Source organism: Neltuma alba, unplaced genomic scaffold (genome assembly GCF_004799145.2).
Source record: "Neltuma alba isolate B1F8T4 unplaced genomic scaffold, ASM479914v2 tig00007415_pilon, whole genome shotgun sequence".
Lineage (NCBI taxonomy): Eukaryota > Viridiplantae > Streptophyta > Magnoliopsida > Fabales > Fabaceae > Neltuma > Neltuma alba.
In genome coordinates, this window is record NW_021634777.1 from 44,009 (window position 1) to 68,883 (window position 24,875).

The following is a 24,875-nucleotide window of genomic DNA, read 5'->3' on the forward strand; positions in this document are numbered from 1 at the left end:
AGCATTTTATGGGTACTTAGATATTGTTACTTTTGTGTTTAAAGTCTCTACTCTTCTACAATTTGATTGGAAATTTTATAGTTGATGTAATCTATACTATGATAAATTTAGACTTCGGATGATGAGTTGTTGTTGTTGTTTTTTTTTTTTTTTTTTGCCATCACTTTGGATGATGAGTTGCTATTATAACGTATCAAGCGACTATGATATGAATTTGTTGTTTGATTTTTTTTTTTTGTCTGGTTTGGGCACAAATCTTAATTTCAATTATATTTTTCTCTTTACCTTTTAGGATGGGTCGTAAAAAGAAAAAGGGATCCTGTATGCTCTAACACTTCTAAGGGCATTAAAAAAACAGATGAAGTTGATGACCCAAAAGTTCATCCGCTTGTGAATTCATGGGCCCATCTTCCCTCCGAGATTCTTACCACCATTCTACTCAAACTTTCAATTAAGTCGGTTTTGATTTGCAAGTTCACATGCAAGCGTTGGCACCCCGTTATTTCAGACCCATATTTTGCTCAAATGCATTTTGAGTTTGCACCTATAAGTGCTTTGGTGCGCATAAGTAATCCTAGACATGGTTCAAGAACTTTCCATTTACTTGACTTTGATGAGTTTAAGGGTAATGAAGTCCGGAATTTGCCAAGTAATAATGATTCTGGCCATGCTTGTTCATGTAAGGATTCTTTTAGACCCAAACTGTCCCAATCACATGAAACTTGAGGTTTAGTTCAAGCTTCCTCTTCATGATTCTAAAATGATGCCAGTCATTGAGACCCAAAAAGAAGTCTTGAGGAGTGCTTACTAAATATCTTCTCCAAAAGATCAAAAGTTTGATGTAGTGAACTCTTGCAATGGCCTCTTCTGCTTATGCGATCTTTTTAAAAGAAATCCACTTGCTACTTGCAACCCAGTCACAGGAGAGTTTATAAGACTTCCACAATCTGAGAATGATAAATTGACGAGAGTTCATGTCTATTCTAGACTTGGTTATCTCAAGAGAACTAATGAATATAAGGTGATAAGAATATATGACCAAACGTGGCTGCGTGATTTGCGTTATCCTTATGCAGGTATTGAGATACACACGTTGGGGACTCGATTATGGAGAAACATCAAATATCATGGCCCATACTGGCTAACCATTAGATCTCCCACTTGTCTGAATGATCGCTTTACTGGCTTGTCTATAATGAGACAAGAATATCAATTTTATGTTTTGACTTAGAAAGTGAGACTTTTAATTCACTCCCTTGCCCCTCAAGAATATCACCCTTGACATTGAGAACTCCAAAGGCTAAAAGTCGTATTGGGTTTGGAGAATTAAAGGGAGGTCTCTACATATGTTGTCAATCTCCAGGAACAAAATGTCTTAGGTTTTGGACTATGAAAACGTGTGGTGTTGGCCAATCTTGGATTGAAGTTCTTAAATTTGATCATGATGATTCAAATAAGTGGCCACATTTATATTAACCAATAATAGGTTCTATTGATCCTGGAATTTTGATTTATGATCTTCCTAGATTTTTTATCTACTATGAACCTCAAAAGCAAGTATTTAGATGTTTTAAGGGTTGTGGGACCTCAAACAAGTTAGAACCAATTCTTCATATTCCAAGTCTCATCAGGCTAAAGGATGCTGTTAAAGGTGACAATATAATATTGAAGTGTTCAATGTCCATTCACAGTAATAATTAACACAAGGCCTGTTTTACCTAAATAATGATGTTTGATTTTTGAATAGCTTATGGTTCTTTAATACACTGATATGAATTTATATATATAGGTGTGCGCCATCTAAATTGTAGGAGGATAAAGAAGTTTTGCAGCTGACTAGGGCTGATCTAGGGGATATGAGCATCGAAGTTCTGAACTTCTGATCATGTTTTGTTCATTGGATTATAGTTACAATTATTTGTTCTTTATATTAGTTAAATAGGTTTTATATTAAGAATCGGAGGAATATAAAACAATACTACCTCCAGTCCTAATTATAAGAGTTGGTTGGCTAATTTGAGGAAATTAAAAAAAGAAGTTAAGTTAGTTATTTGTAATAAATAGGTGTTGTTTTTCCTAAAATATCATTACTACTCAAGTATGTTGGTTAAAACTAGAATTGTTAGAAAGACTATCTTAAAAAAATTGAATAAATATGAGAGACAAAATGGATTGGAGTCTTATATTTGGGACCAACGTAAAAGTCAAATGGGGTCTTACATTAAGGACTAAATTATAAAATAATAGGTGCTTATGTGGATGAATGTCAGAAGTTAAAATTAGTTACATTCTTTCCAAGGCTCCCATTTGTGTAAAGCAATTTGGCATACTCTATTTCATTGGTCGAAACTACAAGTAATTAGTATTTAAGTCATTAAATGCTTTTTTCTTGAAAGGCCCCTCACTAATCAAAGCATGAGGGAGAAATAAGGGATTAATGAGAAGGAATATTCAACTAATATGATGGACATGCACCAATATTAGTCCATTCATTGAGCAATGTATCCTACTTGCATGAAGTTCATGAATCAACATTATAATGTTGAATGAATAAAGGATAAAATACATTATGAATGGGAACAAATACATGTATGCCCAACATGTTGCTCCTATGTACGTCTCAAAGATCATTGGATCACGGCTAACGTTAATAATACATAAACGTTGTTTTAAGTTGGAGTTGGGATTTCCCTCACCACTATCACATCCGATATTCCAAATATCGACCAAACATGGGGATTAAGGGCATTTATGGGTTAAGTAAAACGCTAGAATTCAAGTTAAGGTTACGCATGTGAGAACAGTCCAGTTGGGGCAAAAGCATAATTTTCAAAAGGTATGGAGCAAAAAGAATAATTATAAAAAATGTCCAAAACTATTTAAAATAAAAGGGCTTAAACATTTTAGAGCTACAGACTCTTAAAAAGCTACAAGCAAAAGAAAATTATGAAATTATGGTATTTATAAAAATTAACTCAGACACTTAAAATAGATCATCTGCATGCATAAGCATATATAACTCTGATGGTAGTTTTGCACTGTTACGTTCTTTCCCACCCAACAGTAATGATTGTGGGTATTACGTGATGTGATTCATGAAAGATGTTGTCACTCATGATTCATGTTTTATTCCTGACTATGCATGCAATTTTATTTTATATATTTTTAAAAAATTTAACTTAGTCTTTAACAGTTAGTTTTTATTGATTTTAACGTGGTTTTAATTATGTCACAGTATTATGATGGTGCACATTGTGCAGAGTACAACAACAACCAAATAAATGAAGTCATTGAAGAATGGTGTACTTATGTGTTTCAACAATGTAATAATTAGTTCATTGAATCTTTTGTTTTATTGTTTTGCATAGCTTTCTTCTTTATTTAACTATACTAAACAAGTTGGCAAAATTTTTTTGTCATTGTAAATACTAGATTATATATATAGTTTGACTCAATAGTTATAAGTGTAATCACATTGGACAGTTGTTATTTCTTGTGATATAATTAAGTTAATTATGCTAGTATTTGGCTGTTAATCTTCTATATATAAACAATTTTGTGTTTTGGTGGTAATAAGAAAAATATGTATAGAAGATTGTTGTAAATTTGAATTAATATAAATTTGTAAAATATTAATAAGAAACTTTAGGTGGCACTTATATGGTAAACATGTTACCTAAAGATTTAAATGGAAAAAAAAGAAGCATTAGGTGGCACTTGTATGGCGCAAGAGCTACGTGATGCTTTAATTATTAAAAATAAAAAATAAAACCTTAGGTGGCGTTTTGGTGACTCAAGTGCTACCAGAAACTTTAATTTAAAAAAATTGAAAAAAAAAGCCTCAGTTAGTGCTTTTAAGGCTTAGGCACTACCAGAAGTTATAACAAAGGGCGGCACTTACAATTCCAAACGCTACCGCTATGTCTATCTTTTTTGAAAAAGAAGTACTTTTTTTGTTGCATTTTCGAAGTGCTGCCTAATCATTAACGCTTGATAAATGCTATTTATTAGAAATCTTAAGCGCTACCGCTTAACTTTTAGGGAAAATGACAATAAAATACCACTTGAATTCCAAAAAAACAAATAAGGCACCTGAATAAGCAAAATAACAAATAGGGCACTGGGTACCAATCTGGAATTCATATTTTCGGCCAAAAGACCAAAATGCCCTGATGAAATGTGGGAAGACCGACGCTGAAAGTGAGAGGAAGGAGAGAGGAAGACCGACGCTGATCAAATGCGGGAAGAAGAAAAGAAAAATGTTGGAAATGCTATTATCTTACTCCTTCGCATCACCATTCTGTAGAGATTGTTGATTTGATGGGTTTTGGTTGTGGGAAAGAGGATTTGTAGTGAAAGAGGGAGTGAACCTGCGGGAAAGATGAAGCGGAAATCAGAAAACAATGGCAAGCAATTACATAACGTAACTGTTGTCATATGCCTACTGGTTTTTGGTAAATCCCACTACGTGAATGGTAAATTTTACTATACATGTAGTTAATTATGAATTTTACAAAATACATATTGTGATTTACAACTTTTGTAGTGAAAGTGACTATTTTGTTAATGGGTTTTGCAATCTATTTTCAGGAGATAAACAACTTGTTTGTAAAAACTAATAAAATTTCACGCTAAATTTGACAAAACGTATAGTGGGATTTACAACTTCCGTAGTAAAAATGACCACTTATTCAATGGGTTTTGTAACTTGTTTTCAGGGGATGGGCAGCTTGTTTCTAAAAACTAATAAAATTTCATACTAAATTTGACAAAACACATAGTGAGATTTACAACTTTCGTAGTGAAAATGATCACTTCTTCAATGGGTTTTGTAACATGTTTTCAAGGGATTGGCAACTTGTTTCTAAAAACCAATAAAATTCCATACTGAATTTTACAAAACATAGAGTGATATTTACAACTTTTGTAGTGAAAATTATCACTTCTTAAATGAGCTTTGCAACCTCTTTTTAGGGGATGAGCAACTTGTTTTTAAAAATCAATAAAATTTCACGCTGAATTTTACAAAACACACAGTGATATTTACAACTTTTATAGTGAAAATGACCACTTCTTAAATGGCTTTTGCAACCAGTTTTCAGGGGATAGGCAACTTGTTTCTAAAAACCAATAAAATTTCACGTTGAATTTTACAAAACATATACTGGGATTTACAACTTTTATAGTAAAAGTGACTACTTCTTCAATGGGTTTTGTAAACCTGTTTTCACCGGAAAGGCAACTTATAAGCATAAATAAATCATTCAGTGAACGTGCACCTGAAGTACGTTACAATAAATATTGAACTATTAACTTTCATAATTAACTACATGTATAGTAAAATTTACCATTTACATAGTGGGATTTACCAAAAACCAGCAGGCATATGACAGCAGTTATGTTACGTAATTGCTTGCCATTGTTTTCTGATTTCCGCTTCATCTTCCCCACAAGTTCACTCCCTCTCTCACTACAAATCCTCTTTCCCACAACCAAAACCCACCAAATCAACAATCTCTACAGAATGGTGATGCGAAGGAGTAAGATAATAGCATTTCCAACATTCTTCTTTCCTTCTTCCCGCATTTGATCAGCGTCGGTCTTCCTCTCTCCTTCCTCTCACTTTCAGCGTCGGTCTTCCCGCATTTTATCAGGGCATTTTGGTCTTTTGGCTGAAAATATGAATTCCAAATTGGTACCCAGTGCCCTCTTTGTCATTTTGCTTATTCAGGTGCCTTATTTGTCTTTTTGGAATTCAAGTGGTATTTTATTGTCATTTTCCCTAACTTTTATGTAGTAGTACTCCTCTGGTTCTTAATATAGGACCCAATTTTTGAATTGGTTTTGATCTTAAATATAAGACCCATTTCTCATATTTATCAATTTTCTCTAAATTACCCCTATGGATACTCCCTCAACCATAATCAAGTAGAAGAGGGAGAGAGGGTATTAAAAAAGATGATTATGGTATTTTAGGAAAAATGTGTCACTTTTCTTATAATTAACTAACTTACCTAACTTTCTTAATCTAATCAAATTAGTTAAATAGGTCTTATATTAAGGACCGGAAGAGTATATATTTTGCAACATCAATTTCTTTAAATTAGTTAAGTGGATCTTATATTAAGGATAAGAGGTAGTAACTAATTTTTAGAATCTGTTCCTTCAAATACCTTTATAATCATTTGTAAAGGTTATTTCCCAATTAAGATCTTATAATTATGTTTTATATTTAGAATTGGCAAAAATATTTTTTCAGTGCAGTTATGATCCGTAGGAGGAGTTGTAAACGATGATTACAGCCACACAAGCTATTCATGAATGGACTGTTTTGTCCCCGGACGTATAATGTGAAATGACACTAAGTGTCCTCCTATGCTTCATTAGTTCAAAAGCCCTATATATCATGCGAGCTACAGGACGTTCGCCACCTCCACCATCTTCTCCGACGCTAGAAAAGAAATAAAATATTAAGAGTCCTCTGATTCTAAATGGAAAAGGTCGTGGGAGGATTTAGTTTGCTCCTAAACTTAAGATTCTAATTATTTTATATCTCATAAATTTATAACTTATTTTCTAATTATCTGTATTAATTATACTTATTAAGGGAAGCAATTTTCAATGCAAATGATTTAGAGGGTTAGAAAATCAACACATTATTTGTAAATAACTAATTTAACTAATTTTTTAATTTATATAAAATAATTATTAAACTCTTATATTTAAAATCAGAGAAGTAAACAATAAAAACTGAAATGAAAGAAAGTAAATTAATATTCAAACTTCCCTCCCTGTTCATCGGAAAACGAAAAGTTCCCTCCCAACAAAGAAAGTATGGATTTGCCCCTTCCCTCCTGTGATGCTTATACGAGGCTTTAATTTCGTGTCAACTGGCTGTTTAAAGAATTCATCCATTTGCTCGTAAACTTAGCTTTCTTGATCAAAAAGATCATTAACTCATTTGAGATCTATAATTGGTGTTTCTAACTCATTTTGAGACTCCACCAAGTACTCCTCTGAACATACACAACTTCGCCTTTGTGCTTATCATCATACACAAATGAGGCCCTAGCAGAGAGCTTCTTATATAGATGAGTAGCTAGTTAGGTTTTAAGTATAGGATGTTGTGTAATTTACATTTCCAATACGCAAGTTCATACATATTTGCTTATTAGAATGTATATACTACAAATTACAATTACCTGGTTTAACAATGTGGATTATAAAAGCGAAAATCTCAAGTGGTTTTTGCTTGAGAACTGAATGTGGCTTAGGTTCAAAGGTGGAAACAAACCAGCATAAACTCTGTTTGCAATCTCTATCCCTCAGCCAATTCGTTATGATATTCCAATCACCACCTGGATGATCCCCCGGGGGGGGGGGGATCGAGACATATCTGCATTTTTAGAATATTCCACCACTTCTTTCGACCCATCTTAGAGTACGTTTGACCCCTTTTTTTCCAGTTATATCTGCTAGATTGCTGAATTGTACAACATGCATACAGTTATCTAGTATTTTTTATATTATTACTTTCAGTCTTTAATATAAGATCCAGCATGTAGCACTACAAACTAGAAGTCATATTAAGGACAAGAGGTAGTATCTTATTAACAACTTTCGTGAGATCAAGGAAGTTAGTTAAAAATAATTAAATGTAACAAATTCTTGCAACTCTCCAAAACAACCCTTCAATTTGTATAGGTACTATAGCATTGAGAGACGGAGAAAATGGAGAAGAGTAAATGAGCAAGGATATTTTTGAAAATGTATCATAATAAACACTATTAAATTTCGTGTAGAGTCTTATGAAGAACCAATGAATACGATGTTATAGGACGAGAGGGTAGGGTGGTGTGTGCGTGTGTGTTAACCTTCAAATTTTGGTGTCTACCAGTAAAAAGGTAGGAGCACTTCAAGTTATAGGATACTTTGAACATAACATGTATAAAATAGACAGAGTGAGAGAAGAGAGAGAAAAGGAAGCCACTTGGGACATAAATTTATCTGAGACTCTAGATACGGATGGACAAAAGGAAAGCACATGAAGCATTATTTTATTTTGCTTGCAACACGCAGTGGCTTTATGAGCATTTCCATTGTATCGTCAACAAAAATATCCTATCTCCTTTGGCAGATGATTCAGCCTTGTGAAACACAACAAAGAAAGGGTTATTATCATCAACAACAAAAATCCTATCTCCTTTGTTGTTCCTGGAAATCCCAAGAGCACTACAAGAATCTTCATTAATAGGACAGAACACAATCTTATAGTCAACCCATGATATGTCTGGTTGTTGAATGAAGAACCATGTAAGGTGTTTTGGTACCCAACAAGTTTCACTTGGTTTGTCTCAACTTCTCCTTCGACAATCGTCCATTTTGTTGATCAGGTGCGCACTTTGGCGATGCAACGACCTCTGTGATAAAGTTTGTGGTGAGATAAGGGATCAAGTAAGGAGAAGAAAGTTTGGCGGGCAAACCGTTGCAGAGTTTAGAGAAGGTGAATCACGAAAAACTGTGAAGTCATCCATGAAGACTTCTATAGTGTGCGCAATCATATCAGCAAAAATGGCCATCATACAATGTTGAAAGGTGGTTGGTGCGTTGCATAGTCTAGATAGCATACGTTTGAAAGCAAAAGGCCCATAGGTACAAGTGAAAGTTGTTTTCTCTTGATCTTCTGAAGAAATAGCAATATGATTATAGCTAGAATACCCATCAAGAAAGCAAAAGAATTCCCTTTTGGCAAGCTTATATAACATTTGATCAATAAATGAAAAAATAAAGTGATCTTTCCTAGTTACAGCATTCAACTTCCTGTAGTCCATGTATACTCTCCATCTAGTAACAGTGCGAGTAGGAATTAGCTCATTATGGGTATTAGCCACTATAGTCATACTACCTTTTTTGGGGATGCGTTGGACTGGACTCACCTAAGAACTATCAGAGATAGGATAAATGATTCATGCATCAAGCCACTTGAGAATTTCCTTCTTCACCACTTCTTGCATAATTGGGTTGAGCCTTCTTTGATGTTCAATAGAGGCTTTACACTTGTCTTCCAACAAAATCTTTTGCATACAAGTGGTGGGACTAATACCCTTGATATCCGCAATTGTCCATCCGATGGCCTTTTTATGAGCCTTAAGGACTTCCACCTATTGCTCTTCTTGTTGAACAGTGAGATTAGAAGAAATAATCATTGGTAGAGTGTTGTTAGAGCCCAAGTAAACATATTGCAAATGAAAAGGTAAAGCCTTGAGTTCAAGAGTTGGAAGCTCTTCAAGAGATGGCTCAAAAGTTTCAAAGTGTGCCCGACTCTTGGAGTAAGAAGGCGAAACGTTCATTAATGCCAATACCTCTGCTGCTACTATATTCTCTGTTTAGATCCCGCAATGCGGCTTCGAGAGGGTCCTCAAACATTGACTTGTTAAAGTCATCTTGCACAATTTGATCAATAATATCTATAAAGGAACACTGCTTATGTTGGCTCAGAGCTTTCATCAAGTGGTACATGTTGAATGTCACATGTTCATCATTAACCCTCAAAGTTAATTCTCCTTTTTCAACATCAATAAAGGTTCTAGCAGTTGTCAAGAATGGTCTCCCAAGGAGCGAAGGCATTTTTTTATCAGCTTCAAAGTCTAGAACAATAAGGTCCATGAGGAATATGTGTAATATCCCAAATTTTATGGATTTGAGTAAAGCAGGATAAAGGAGAAATTTTTAGAGAAATTATTGAGATTAAGACCTTTCAAATATGGTTTGAATAATTATGAAGTTAATTTCAGGAATTTAGGACCTATTTTACCGGAATATTCAAGAAAAGTAGTTAGAGGATAATTTTTAAGCTAAGATTTTTAGGATAATTATTTTATGGACTAAAGAAGCTAATGGAAGAAGAAAATTCATATAAAATATCTAGGTTTGATTTTTGAAATTATTTGATTATCCTAGAAAAATAGAGAAGGATCAAATTGAAGGGAAAATGAAGACCAAAAGGCATAATGGTCATTCTATACCCCTCATCCACTTGATCTGTCCTAACATCTTCTCCCTTCTTATTTTTCCCCTGCTGTTCGAAGTGAAAGCAGAGAGAGAGAGAGCTGTGAGGGTTCGAGAGAGATCAAGAAGGGGAAAGGCTATTGGAGGAGGGAATTAGTTCATACAACGGTGAAAATCAAACAAGGTGAGTCTCTTGAATCTTCTTCCGTCTTTGTTTTCTGCTATTTGGGCATGCATTCCAAGGTGGTGATGAAGATGAAATCTGGTTTTTGAGAGAGAAAGTGAAGACTATGAGAGCCAAGCTATAGAAACCATGCTCAATGGTTAGGATGAAGTTTGTGGTTGAGATTTCTGCACTTGCTTTTCACGGTTGATTGCTCTGGTTAAAGTTTCTGAAACAGGGGTTTGAGGATTTAAGGAAATGGCTTCTGGTTTGGGTAATAGATGATTAACGAGTCTAAATATAACTAATTATTTTCTGGTTGTAGGATTATAATATGTTGATTTTGTATGCTTTGTGTGGTTATTGAGGGATTGAAGAGTGCGTGCTTTGAATGAAGAAAATCCCAGACTTGATGATGGAAGGACGCTATTCGATTTTACTGGTCAAGAAGCACTTGAATGCTAAACACATCAGCTCTCTCTCAAATCTGGAATTTTAGTGGCAATATCTCAAGCTGGAAAATTGAAGAATCATTACGAGTTGATGCTCTATGACTACTATTGGTATATTGAGTTATTGGACCAGGTTTAAAAGCTCTATTGTGATGGTAAGAAAATAGTTTTAAAGCTGGAGAATTTTTAGAACTAAGGTAAGAAGGGCTGTTCCAAATTTGGGAATATGTTTAGAATCTGGAAAAATTTTTTTTCCAGAATTGCTTATGACTATGGCGTGAAATGTAGGAAGGAAAGAGAGATGATTAGACTACAGTGTAGACATATTAAAATAGTTTTGCAAGTATGGGGTGCTGTTCGAAATTGATCAAAGTGTGAAGATGGATATTGAAACCTAAAAAAGCTTACAGCTTAGCAAGGTTGTTGAGATTAATGCAGAATTTGAATACTAATTTGAGAGGATTGAATCAAGATTCTTGGACCTTAAAATGGTAAATAGAATGACGCATATGAAGCTGGAATTGTGGGGGAAATATCCGAAAAGATTAATGTATGATAATTTGTTTATAAGTTTGTGTAGTATAATTGTTATATATATATATATATATATATATGCATGTGTGTGTGACACTTTTGGAAGTGTGACCGTGGGAAGCATGAGGGAAATGGGAGAGTACTTAAACACTTATACCTATATATATTAATCTATTCTTACCTATATAATTTATAAGATTTGATATTTGTTCAAGTCCATTAAGTAGGGAGCCAAGGAAGAAGCAAGGGGAAGTCAGTACGGAGGAAAAAGCAAAAGGTAGTAACTCTTTTCCTTTAATGTGATTGTGCATTGATTGCCATATGCTTGGATGTGCCTTTATGCTGATTGTGTATGAGAACATGTAAGTTGCCTTTGCATGATAATAATTGTCATGACAATATGCGTTGGTTTCCATTTATTTTGGAATGTGAGCGCAATAAATAGCGATTGGTTATATAGTGTATGGTGTATGTGCATCATTGATTATATTTGGATGCAAGGTGTTATTCTCTTTGGCCTATGTAGCATGTTGTTTGTGATCTTGTATGATTGCGTGAAGGAAATTTGTTACTACTGAGATTCTCTAGAATCTCACCCATTCTTCCATGTAATACAGCAAGAGCAAGTACTCCTAAGGACAAGGGAGTAGTGATCGGTGGAGTTTGAAGGTGCAGGAAGCTGACGATCTTTTGTACATATATATTTTGCTTAAAATGCATCTTATTTTGAAGTGAAGATATATTGTATATCTATTTTGGTATGTAAATATTCCTTTATAAGGTGGCATGTAAGGGCAGATAAACCATGATAACTGCTATTGAAGGAAATGATCAATATTTTGATATATAGTTGTTATTTTGTCTAAAATTATGTGTATCTGTATATGTAACTCATTGTATGAGCCTATGGCCAGAATATTGAATGTCAGATCCTACTGGCTATAATTGATTTGATATAGGATCCAAAAGGCTGGATGGAAAAAGAATGGGTTGAATATGAACCATGGGTCTTAGACGGTTTTTATCGTTTTTGCAAAGGGGTTAAATCAGGTACTCAAACAACTAGACAGGTTACTTTGGAAGCAAATTTTTGAAAAGTCTAAAACTTTTCAGAAAAATCCCATTCCTTGAGCAAGATCAGACTTTGTACTTGGAAACTGTAAAAATAAAAAAAAACTATCTTCCCCAAGATTGGAACCTGGCTTTTAATAGTTCAAGATTAAATCAAATAACTCTATTGATGTGTAAAGGATAGTCGTGACAATATGAATTTGTCAACCTTTACCAATACATCTTCAATGATTCCCTGAGGATAGTTATCTAGTTGCAATGTAACATTGGTAGGTCCAGCTTCACCTAACTCTAACTTGTTGAAAATAGAGAGTGGTAGCAAATTCACACTAGCTCTAAGATCACATAAAGCTTGCCCCAATAACTTGTTTCTAATATGACAAGGAATAGAGAAACTCCTAGGATCCTTTAGCTTAGGAGGAATTTGCTTGATAACATCAGTGAAACTCTTGGTCACAGTTATATTTTCATACTCAATAAATCTCCTCTTCTTTAAAAGGACATCCTTCATGAATTTAGTATACTTTGGCATTTGTTCCAGGGTTTCCACCAAAGGTATGTTAATGTGCAGCTGTTTGAACATCTCAAGAAATTTCTTGAATTGGTCATCCTTTTGCCGTATCTTGAGTCTTTGAGGAAAATGCGGTGGTGGCACATATTTGGGAGGAGAGGTATGAGTCTTTCTCTTCTTTTCCTCTGTAATATTGAAAGTCACATGCTTGCCTTTCACCACATCTACTATGTCTTCTTCTGCTTGTTTTCTCTTCTTGTTGTCATCGTCAATGATGAGTTCTTCATTCCCTTCTCCACCATTGTCAAGATTAATTACCACATCATTTTTAGCTTCCCTGTCAACTCCACTGGGACTAGGAATATCATGTAGGATCTTCCCACTTCTCAAAGTGACTGCTTTATAATCTTCTTTACCATCCCTCTTAGGATTAGGAATGGTGTCACTTGGAATGCTATTTTGAGTAAGAACATTTATTTGTGAAGCCAACTGACCCATCTGAACTTTAAGATTCTTAATAACAATTTCATGGAGAGAGAAGGTGGCCTTGTTCTTGGCCCTTGTGGACTCTTGATTTGCTAACAACTGAGTGAACATTTTCTCAAGTTTGGATTCTTCCTTCTGATGATGATGATGCTGCTACTGCTGTTGTTGACCATGAAATCCAGGAGGCACCATTTGTTTAGCACCAAAAAATGATGCTTGCAGTGGATTCAAACTTAGCTCATTCTGCCATGAGAGATTTGGATGATTTATCACGTTTGGATGGTAAGTTTGAGAATACGGACTTCCTTGTGACCTTCGCTACATATTATTCATATAATTGACGGTCTCTAAAGTATAAGGACACTGATTAGAATGATGTTTCTCACTACAATAATCGTAAGTGTACACAGGGGCTTAAAGTGCATGAACTCCTATTGCATTGCCCTTCTTGATTTGCATTTCCAAGTTGTCAAACCTTTTGGAGATCGCTTCAAGCTATGATACAATATCTCTAGATAAAGAAGAACTAGGCTCTTAATATCTCTTAGAACCTTGCCTCCTCTTGTTATATTGTTGCATAGTGCTAGAGGCCACATCTTCATGTAATTGATACAACTCATTGACTTTCATCTTTCTAATTCCTCCATTTGAAGTAGTGTTGAGTATGGTCACTATCTGATCATTCAACCCATTCCAAAAAGCTTCTATCAGGACATATTTCTTCTACTCATGATTCAAACAATTCCTCCATATGTCTTTAAATCTCTCCCAAGCTTCATAGAATAGCTTATCTAGTTATTGCTCAAAAGAAATTAATTCACCCCTCAACTCGTTTACCTTTTAAAATAAATCTTGCCTGGAATTTTGCCACCAAATGCAACACCTAACTTTTATATATACTGATATGATCATTTTAATGTCTGTGAATCACAAACGCCAGATTTCCGACCTAGGAAAAGACAGGGAAGTTTTTTTTTTCTTTTTTCAACAGTAGCATTCGTCGATCAAAAATTTCAAACCTTTAGAATAATTGAAAAGTGATCCACAATCAACTTTGCTTTTCACTTAATCTATGTCACTAAGAATGATTTCATACTATGTAATCTCATAATATTATATTAAAAAATATGGCAACTATCTTGGTTGATAGCATATACTTGCACTAGGCAGTGCTCTTCTCCTTATGAAGGATACAAAATAATATTTACATAAAGCAAATAAAGTTACTTGCCCATTTAACACATATAATAAAATAAATATTAATTTGTCAAAATATTCTATTTCATAAGTACAAAATATAGCAGGCATCTCTGTTCTTCAACCAGCTCATCTTGTTCTTAAACATCCTCCTTATCCTTCGAGCTACTAGCCTTCGCTGTTCATCATGAATGGGAGGGTAAGATTTTAGAGAATTCTCGTAGTAGTAATTTCCATCAAGCAAATGTGCAAATTACACAAAGTATGCAAAACAAGCCAAAGTGGAACATACCCTTGCAATGCAGTTAAGCATTTATGCGCAATGACAGATAGACAAACTGAATAATTGGCAGATACTGCCCCATGTCTATCAGCTACACGTGGTCACGGCTAAATAATCCATGTAAGGAATTAAGAATTACATGTTCTCATGCTTTAGAAAAGTAATATGGTACAAACAGACATGCAGCAATCATACCTAAGTGTAAGGTAGGAAAGAACTATTACCTGGTCTGCTTCCCTCCAAATCAAATCTTACCGTTCTCCTATCTTTCTGCTTCTTGATGGGCTTGAGCAGATATCAAAACCTATCATGTTCGTAAGGGTAGATCAATATTTGATCCAACTGTAATTCATAAATTAATAACTCTTTAAATCCCAAATCTTCTTTAATTTCTACCCTTACACAATAATTGGTCATCCTGGATAATTTTTCTTATTCAAACTATTCTCTTTGGAATGTTTCCTTCCTTATCTCAACCCATAGTGTTACTTTACATAGTAACTGGTCATCTCAGTCAAAGATTTTATATATACATGTATGTCACTTCTAAGGACAACCAGGTGCCCTTCATACCTCAGTCACCGAATCCCAATGAAGTAAAAATAATTAAAATCCAACTTCACTAATTTTCACCCATGGCCGAGATAGACAAATTGATTTCATCTTATTTCCAAGCCAAGCAATTTCAATTTCAAACCATCTATTAATCTTCTTAATCTTTGGCCTAACATTCCTCCAATAACCTTTCATAATCTGGGAATTATTCCTCAAACAATTTTCTAAATAAATTCTAAGACTCAATCATTTAATCCCTAAATTTTCATTATATTCAATCAATCCCTTCATTCTTCACCATTCATCTTACAACCCCAACTACTTCTCATATTTAAGTGCAATTCATAAATCCTTCGGTCAAGCCTCAAAATTTCATTGTATGAACTTTCTACGTGCTCTTCCAATAATTAACAATAATCTTATCATTCAATTTCCTTTACTCTTAATTCAATACAATCTCTTCCATTCCTTCTGCTTAGCAATTTCTTACATTAACCACCATCTTAGTACACAAGGACCCTTCTCCTTAATTCTGAAAATTATTTCACACCTACGTCAATATCAAAGTCAGCTTTTGAATGCTTCTTCTTCAAATCTGGAAATTTTCCTCAAACTAAAACTTTTCTGCTTCCATATCTCAAAACTATTTAACTGTACAAATTCAGTTCCTACAAACATGACCAAGACGCACATATACATAAATATAAATATATCACATTTATCTAAAACGTGTTTTGCTCTTTCTGGTCCTATGAATCGAAATCACCCATCTCCTACTCATATAGTATTCTTTCTACCCATTAAACTATGTTCTCAAGCTCCTCTATATGTTCGTATGTCATTTACAATTCAGAACAGAACTCTTTCCACACATGCATGAATCTGACTTCAACTTCTTCAGGTTATGTACCCCTGTTTGGCCGAATTAAAACAGAGCAACCATTCGGATACACACACACACACGTAACTACTACCTCTCACTAGCTTCACAACTTGACAGCATGGAGGACCCCCATAAGCGAACATTGACCCCATAACCAGAAGCGAGATCAATCATGCCACTCGAAAATCATTATTAAACAATTCCAAACATGTACCCCTTGTTCGGACAGCAGCACAAAAACAAAGAAAGGAACATGCAAGCTCAAAAACTACTCCTACCAACTTCAGTCTTCTCGTGGAATAAGAGTTCACCGGTTCTCTTCATCTTTCCTTTACTTTCTCTCTCTAAAACCCATCTCTCTCTCCTCCATCACCGCCCAGACCACGCAGAAAACAGAAAAGAGAAGAGTGGGAGAATGATCAGGAGGCTCACCTTGCAAAGTTAATCGGTTTGTGTGTGACCCAAGCACCTCCGATCACGACCTTTGCCTTCGTCCTCCTCCGTCGCCGTCTCTGTGCCTCTTAACTCTCCTTGTACTCTCTCTCTATTCTCCACGGAAAGCAAAAATGAATTGAAGGAGGTGGATGAGTGATCTGATGGCTAAAAGGGCGAGGCGCACGTGTGATTCATGTGAGAAGAGGAAATTACCATTTTGCTCTTCATCTATTTCCTTTCTCTATAATTCTGAAATAATGAGATAAACCCAGAAATTATTCCACCATGTTTTATGTGGATCTTTCTTATTCATTAGCTTCTTTGACCCATAAAATAATGTCTATAAAAAGTTCAGGTCAATAATCATCTCCTAACTATTTTTCTTGAATTTTGGAGGAAAATAGCCCTTAAATCTGGAAATTAATCCTTAACTCCTTTTAAGATTTAATGCCTCAACTATCTTCTTTGCTATCTCAAATGATTATCCTAAAATTTTCAGATTAAATGTAAATCTCCAAGTATTTTTACATAATTTTTAGGAAAAATAAACCATTTTTCTCTTAGAATTATCTATTAAAATTATTTAAGCCATTTTTGGGGAAATAACTTTCCAAAAATATTTGTAAACCCTGAAAATCAATATTCCATACTTTTCCCTGATTTTATTTGGCCATCAAATAATTTTAATAAGTTTTCTCTTTTCTTTTCATCTTGAGTCAGAAAATTCAGGATGTTACACCAAACTCATCCCAAGTCCGAATAGAGTGTTCAACCAAGGAGTTCAATCATGCTTTTGCCTTATGAGATAGAGACATAGGGAATAATCTCAACCTCAGTGCATCTTTAGAGACTCCATTTTGCTTGAAGTTCTTACACACCTCTACAAACTTGGTCAAGTATTTATTAGGATTGTCATTAAATTTCTATCAAAAGTACCAATCATCCCTAAAAGTTGAATTTGGCTGGTTTGACTTCAAAGTTTCTAACTTGAATGTCTGGTAGCTGAACATGAGTGAAAGGTCTGCCCTTCCTTATCCAAATAATCATTCAAAGTGTACAAGTCATTCTCATCTTGTTCTGCCATGTTTTCTCACTGTTCAGTTCTAGGTGGTGGTTGTAGAAGTAGCCAGGGTTGTCTCAAAATCTTTAGTGTGATTTCAACTTCTTCTTCAAAATTGGATTCTTCCTTAGTAACCTCTTCTAGAATAACTTCCAAGTTTCCTTGCATGCATCAAGAGATACCTACAAAATGAGATTAAAAGCAAAAGTATCAAACTTATCAAATGAAACTAAATAACTAAATATTACTATTCTACCTATAACTATCACTGCAAATACTAAAAAAAAACACTTAAGCATAACCAATCACATAACAAGGATAATCAACCACAAACAATCTTGCCATTAATTAGTCCACGGTAACAGTGCCAAGAACTTGTTCATCATTTAGCTTAACCGTAAGCACACAGGTTGCAAGTGGTATAAAAAATATCGTTCCCTTGGAGACTACGGCCAAATGTGTTAAAAATCACAATTGTGCTCATGATTAGGTTAAGTGAAATTAATGTGTAAATGAAGTTGTTTAATATACTTTGAAAACAAAGATTAAAATCAAAACAAAATAAACTTGACTGTGAGACAAATAAGGATTTAGGGTTATTTCTCACTATTGTACTTCATAAAATTTGATTAACAACTTCTCATTTAGTGTTTAATGATAAATTAAGTTAGCTCAACGTTCACAAATATTGATTAAGCTTTCTTAAATCAAAACCAAGTTTTGTAATCTTAATAAAACTTCACAATCTCTTGCTTTTGTTTAAAAAGATTACACTTTGAAAACCAAAACTCTTTTTAGACAATGCTAGGTCAATAGATATATCTTTATTCTATCAATAAACCATCCATTTAATAGCATAAACTTATGGTCTAGCATGTTTTTATCCAAGTTTAAAGATCGATTTAACTTTCTCAATCTTCAACCCGTCATACGAATCACTCCAAATGGTGACCAATCACAAGGAAACACTAAGCTCAAGATAAAAACAACATAACATTATCATTAACACTAAAGAGAGAGTTAAAACAAGTCTTAATCCATATAGTAGATCAAAATAACCCTAAAATGACTACTCTAACTACACATATTTAGCAAAGAGCCACAAATACAAAGGTATTTTGTAGCTATTATAGAAACAAAGGAGAAGAGAAGAGGAAAACCAAGAAAATCAAGAAAGAAGCTCCAAATCTCTTGCAACTTCAAGCCTAATACTTCCAAGCCTCAAAATCCCCAAACCCTAGTAGAGAACATCTCCAAATGGGTCCCTAAGTCAAAGTCTAGGCCGAAAATCATGAGTTCCCCCTTTTATATGCCCTAAATTTTAACTTACAATGCAAAATGCATGGTTGTGCAGGGATGGGTGTCACAGCGGATTGGCTCATCGGTTGGGCAAATTACACAGAGAAGAAACTCTTTAGAAGGGATTGGGCATTGCGACAAATTTATCCAAGCACTGTGGTGCCTATTATAGAATTCCTTTCCTTCCTTTTTGCTTCAGAGTCCACGGTGCATTGCTCCAAGCTCTGCAGCGGATTAAGTGTTTTTGGCCTTCTTCACTTGGTTCTTCAATTCTTGCTTGCTCTGTGTCCATGATCTTCCTCTAATTAACCAAAGTAGGTTTAGTATTTCTCCTTATCGTTCATCTTTCAGCTCTTGCTATTTCCTACACCAAGAATCTTAGAAGCATTGCACAAATGATCCCCAAATATTAGCACAAAACAAGTTTCATATTTTCAAATCATATTTTCCAGCTTTAAGGGAATAACCCTACATAATCAGTTTCCAAAACCCACAAAAGATTGTTAAAACAAGCCAAATTGGCAGGAATCTTGAGTGTTTATTAGAAGGTTTGAACAAAGGTAAGAGGGCAAGTTTCGTTGCCACTGGCAGCAAGGCCGACACCACTGCCTTGTCTCGAGAGTGCTGAGAGGATGTGGTATGGGCCACCATTTCTGATGGGGTTGCCTTCAATGTCAACCAAAACATCAGCTTTAACTAATGTGAAGGCAAAGAGAAGGAAGAGGGCAGTCAAATTAGTCTTCATTGCTTGAGATTATTTGGGTTTGACCAAAGAAGGTTTTTTATTTGTGTGTTTGTTTGATGGACTGGTGTGGAAACGAGAGGATGAAGATTCTATTTATAGACACACTCATGCTTGGCAGGGTAGTTTTGGTATTCTATTATAAATGCAAATGATATAGCAAAACTTTGTCGTCGCGTTAGAACTTTGAGCGTTGGATTGAAAAAATAATGCGATTTTTTTAAAGGAAGGTAAAATAATAGGATCCTTGCAAACTTTTAATTAGGTTCGTACAATGATGTGAAAAATTTGTGGACTAGAGGTCTTTTGTGTGCCCCATATTCGTTTGAGGTTTAAATCAAGAATGCTTAACAGAATTTCTCTCCCGGCCTGACGGCCCGTCATAAACGTAAAACTCAGTTAAACACTTTGATTTTAGATATAAGATTTTAATTTATTTTGTTTTCTAAATTTATATATTTTTTAAAATTATTTATCAACAAGTGCTAATATAAATAATTAAAAAAATATTTTAACAAAACTAATACACATGTTAACAAAATAACTTAATTTAATTAATTTTTTTAATCTTTACAATACGAGGTTGTTATCTTTACTAAAACCAAAAGATATAAGAAATTTTTAGAATAACAAGGTCACGGTATGAAATTGTGCAATTATAAATAGATTGCTTTAAATCAAGGTAGTGAAAACTAAACTGGTAAATGAACTAATTAAGAAAATGGTTTAAGGTTTAGTGGCTTGAGTCGGGTTATCTCAGAATCAGGCCAGTTACTTAAAATAATATAATCTAGTTAAAATATATAAAAATATTTGCACAAATAATTTTGAAAAGAGTAACATAGAGTTATTATTCATCATCCAACAAAATAATGGGTTATTAAAATACAAGTATGATGAATTGCTATTTTTTAAAAAAATTTATAATAATGTCATTTTAAGCTCAATAATATATATATATATAATTCAATCTGATAAGCTATTTTAAAACTTTTAACCGGATCAGAGAACCGGGTTCACTCGTCTAACTCGCCATTTCATATAATTCTCTAAATCTGATCAGAAAATTTCTTTGAAAAAGGATTTGAAGGTACCCTTGTCGCCCCAGCCGTGCGGCTGCGCTTAATGTGATGCAAAGGACGGCACGGAGTGAAAAAGATATATCACCCAGCTCCACAAACTTACCCATCAATACGACCCATGGACCCCCATTTTGGGATGGTAATTATCCGAATCTCATATTCATAATCATTGATTAAATTAACATAGCCTTTTCATCACACACTTTCTTATCCCTAATATAAGTCATTTCAAATTGAAAGAGATTGTGAAAAATGGAGAAAAATACATAAAGTTATATTCAAACACTAATTGCAGGGATAAAATTAACAAATAAGCATTAATTACTTTTCAAGTGACTTATCTTCTAGAAAAGACTTATATTATGGACCGCAAGTTATAAACTAACACATTCATCACCATTTTGAGTTGTATCTCTGGGCTTCATTGTAGTTCATAATTTATAAAACTCCGACTCCACTATTAGCTCTGGTCCTTAATATAAAATCTAGTTGAGTACATTAAGAAAATTAGTTAGGTTAGTTATTTAAAATAAATATGTGTTGTCTTTTCTAAAATACCCTTATTAATCTTGTGTATGAGTTAGAATTACTATTTGATAAAACTTTAACATGTGTAACTACTATAAAGACTACCTTAAAAAAAATAGATAAATATAAAGGAGAAAGCGAATTTAGGTCTTATATTTTGAACTAAATTAAATGTCAAATTAACTCTTATATTAAAGACCATAAAAGGTGGTAGTATATGTGATTTGGTGTTACGAAAACGAGAGGATAAATTGTTGCATTGGATGCTCATAAATTTATTTGAACATGTGCATTTGAATTTTTGTCATTTATTTATTATTATCTTTCAATGATAATAACCTTGTCGCCACAGCTGTGCGGTTGTCATCAAGTAAAAGGACCCAGCCTACTCAAGTTGGATAACTAATTTATAAACATTGAAGAAAAACACTGAAGAAATTAATTAATAATTAAGTTAATAATCTATAAAAATATGTGTTGACTTTTTAAAGTATCCTCCCTAATTATTTGCACTGAAAATAATCCTATCAATTGGAAAGTCCTTTAATATGTATAATTGATAGAGATAACTTAAAAGAAAAATTACATAAAATAAATTCTTCAGTTGTCTCTTTAAAATGGAAACGACTTATTAAATCCGATCCCCACAAAAATATTGTTGACGAAATCAGATTATTAGCATGTGGCTAGCCATAAGGCTAGTCCAATAACCCATGGCGGTCCCCTTTTAGGACATGAACAATGAGATCCTGTGCTATATTGTGAGCTTTAAGCTCTTTCTTCTTAGGTTCAAAAGCCATTATTAATCCTAAGCTATCAATGTATTATCTTCGTCATTTAGACTGCTTTGAGCTTTAATATAATGTACTCATCCAACTCCTAGAGAGAGTACTCTTGAGTGAAGGGTGAGGTGTATCTTGGATAAATAGATCATAAAAAGTAATTAATTAGGTATTTCTCTGAGAGAAGTTATCGTAAATATTGTAGTGGTTTACAATTACGTACACTGTTTAAACATGTGGATTATACTTCTCCAATCCTTAATATAAGACATAATTGTTGAGTTAATTTTAGTTTTAAATATAAGACTTATTTTGTATATTTATCAATTTTTTCTAAATTACCCTTATGGATACTCCCTCAACCATAATCAAGTAGAAGAAAGAGAGAAGATATTAAAGAAGATGATTATAGTGTTTTAGGAAAAAATGTCATATTCTTATAATTAGCTAACTTACCTAACTTTTTTAATATAATCAAATTAGTTAAATATGTCTTATATTAAGGATCAGAAGAGTAATAAAGAAATCTCAAATGGTTTTTACTTGAGAACTCAATGTAGGTTCAAAGGTGCAACTAAAGCAAGATAAACTCATTGCTTGCAATCTAATTCGTTACGATATTTCCATCTCCATCTGGATGACCCCCCCCCCCAAAAATTAGGGTATATGTGACCTTTTTTTCAGTTATATGTAGTGCTAGATTGCTGACTTGTACAATATATATACAGTTATCTAGTCCTTTTTATAATATCTTATTGACAAATTTCATGAGATCAATGAAGCTTGTTTAAAATGATTAAATGTAACGAATTCTTACGACTTTCCAAATTTAAACAACCCTTCAATTTTGTATAGTTAATATGGCGTTGAGATATGGAGAGAATGGAAAAGATAAGGGTAAATAAGCAAGGATATTTTTGAAAATGTATCATAAATACTTCATCAATTAAATTTCCTGAAGAGTTTTATTAAGAACCAATCAATAGGATCTTGTATGGATAGAACGAGAAGGAATATATATATATATATATATATATAAATATATTCACATGTGTCAATAACAGTAAGAAGGTAGGAGAAAATAAAGTTATAGGATACCTTAAATGTAACGTATACTATTTCCGGTCTTAATATAAAACCTAACTAACTAATTTGAAGAGATTAAAAAAATTATTAAATTACTTAATTATAGCATATATTACATAATTTTTCTAAAATACATAGCGACTTTAGAGAAAAATTATAAATAAAAATACTTTATGATAATTTATTAACTTTTTTAATCTCTTTAAATAAGTCAATCGGGTCTTATACTAAACACCGAAAGTTGTATGAAATAGAGAGAAGAGAGAGAAGAGGAAGCACTTGGAACATGATTTTATTTATGTTAGGCTTCAGATACAGATGGAGAAAAGGAAAGCACATGAAGCATTATTATTTTATTTTACTTGCAATGCGCAGTGGCTTCATCAGCATTTCGATAGTATAGTACGCTCTTCATTCAGCAGATGATTCAGCCTTGCCAAACACAACGATGAAAGGGTCATCATCGTTAATAACAAAAATCTTGTGTCCTTTATCGTCCTTGGAAATCCCAAGAGCACTGCAAGAATCTTCATCAGTGGAACAGAACACAATCCTGTAGGTCAAACCACGATATGTCTGGATTCTAAACGAACCACGCAGGGTATCCTCGTAACCAGCAAGTTTCACTTGCTTTATCTCATCGTCTCCGCCGACAATCGTCCATTTTGCCGGTTGGGCTGCGCACTTTGGTGGTGCTACGACGGTGAACTCCAAATTAAAGTCTGTGCGGAGATAAGCGATTCTGTGAGGAGAAGAAAGTCTGGTGGGCAAACCATTGGACAGTTCGTTGATGGTTTGAACAACGGTAAGAGGGCAAGTTTCGTTGCCGGTGGCGGCAAGGCTGACGCCACCGCCGAGTCCCCGGAGGGCTGGGAGGATGTAATATGAGCCACCATTTCTGATGGGGCTGTCTTCAGTGTCAACCAAAGGACCAGCTTTGGCTGATATGAAAGCAAAGAGTAGGAAGAAGAGGGCAAGCAAGTTAACCTTCATTGCTTGAGATAATTTGCCTGTAAGCAGAGAAGGTTTGTTATTTCTGTGTTTTCTTTGTTTTTTTTTTTTTTTTTGATGGAGTGCTGTGGAAACGAGAGGAGGAAGGTTTTATTTATGGGGACTCTCGATACTTGAAAGGGGCAGTTTAGGTATTTCGTTATGAATGCAAAAGAGAGAGCAAAACTTTGTCGCCGCCTGAGAATTTTATGCATTGGATAAAAAATATTCTTCTGATAATTTGACATTTAGTTTAGTCCTAAATATAACACTCTAATTTATTTTTTTTATACTTATCTAATTTTTTTAAGATAGTTCTTTTTGTAGTTGCACATGTTAAATGTTTTATTAAAAAATACTTTTAGCCAATATGCATGATTATTAAAGGTATTTTAGGAAAGATAATATTTATTTATTACAAACAACTAAATTAACTAATTTTTTTAACTTATTCAAATTAGTGACCATAGATGATAAAATGATTTTATTAAGAAATGTGAAAAATTCGTGGTTACGGGCGAGGTTGTTTATGGACCCTATGTTTGTTTGCGGTATAAATCAAGCATCCTTTGCAAACCTACTTCCTTGTATTGTAAGTACAAAAAGTAGTTAAGAGGTTTAATTTAATTTTAAATATGACATCTCAATCCATTTTATTTTTTGAATATATAAAATTTATCTTAAGATATACATATTGATTACACATATTAAGGGTTCTTAATCAAAGG

The 24,875-nt window shown here is 33.8% G+C and overlaps 1 protein-coding gene across 1 annotated transcript; it reads right to left on the reverse strand.

Moving 5' to 3' along the window:
- Positions 1-23,424: 23,424 nt before the first annotated feature.
- On the reverse strand, positions 23,425-24,229 carry LOC114752504 (trypsin inhibitor DE5 alpha chain-like). Its single transcript, XM_028941236.1, has one exon. The coding sequence runs from the start codon at positions 24,148-24,150 to the stop codon at positions 23,569-23,571; it is 582 nt and encodes a 193-aa protein (XP_028797069.1). The 5' UTR covers positions 24,151-24,229; the 3' UTR covers positions 23,425-23,568.
- Between the last annotated feature and the right edge of the window lie 646 nt (positions 24,230-24,875).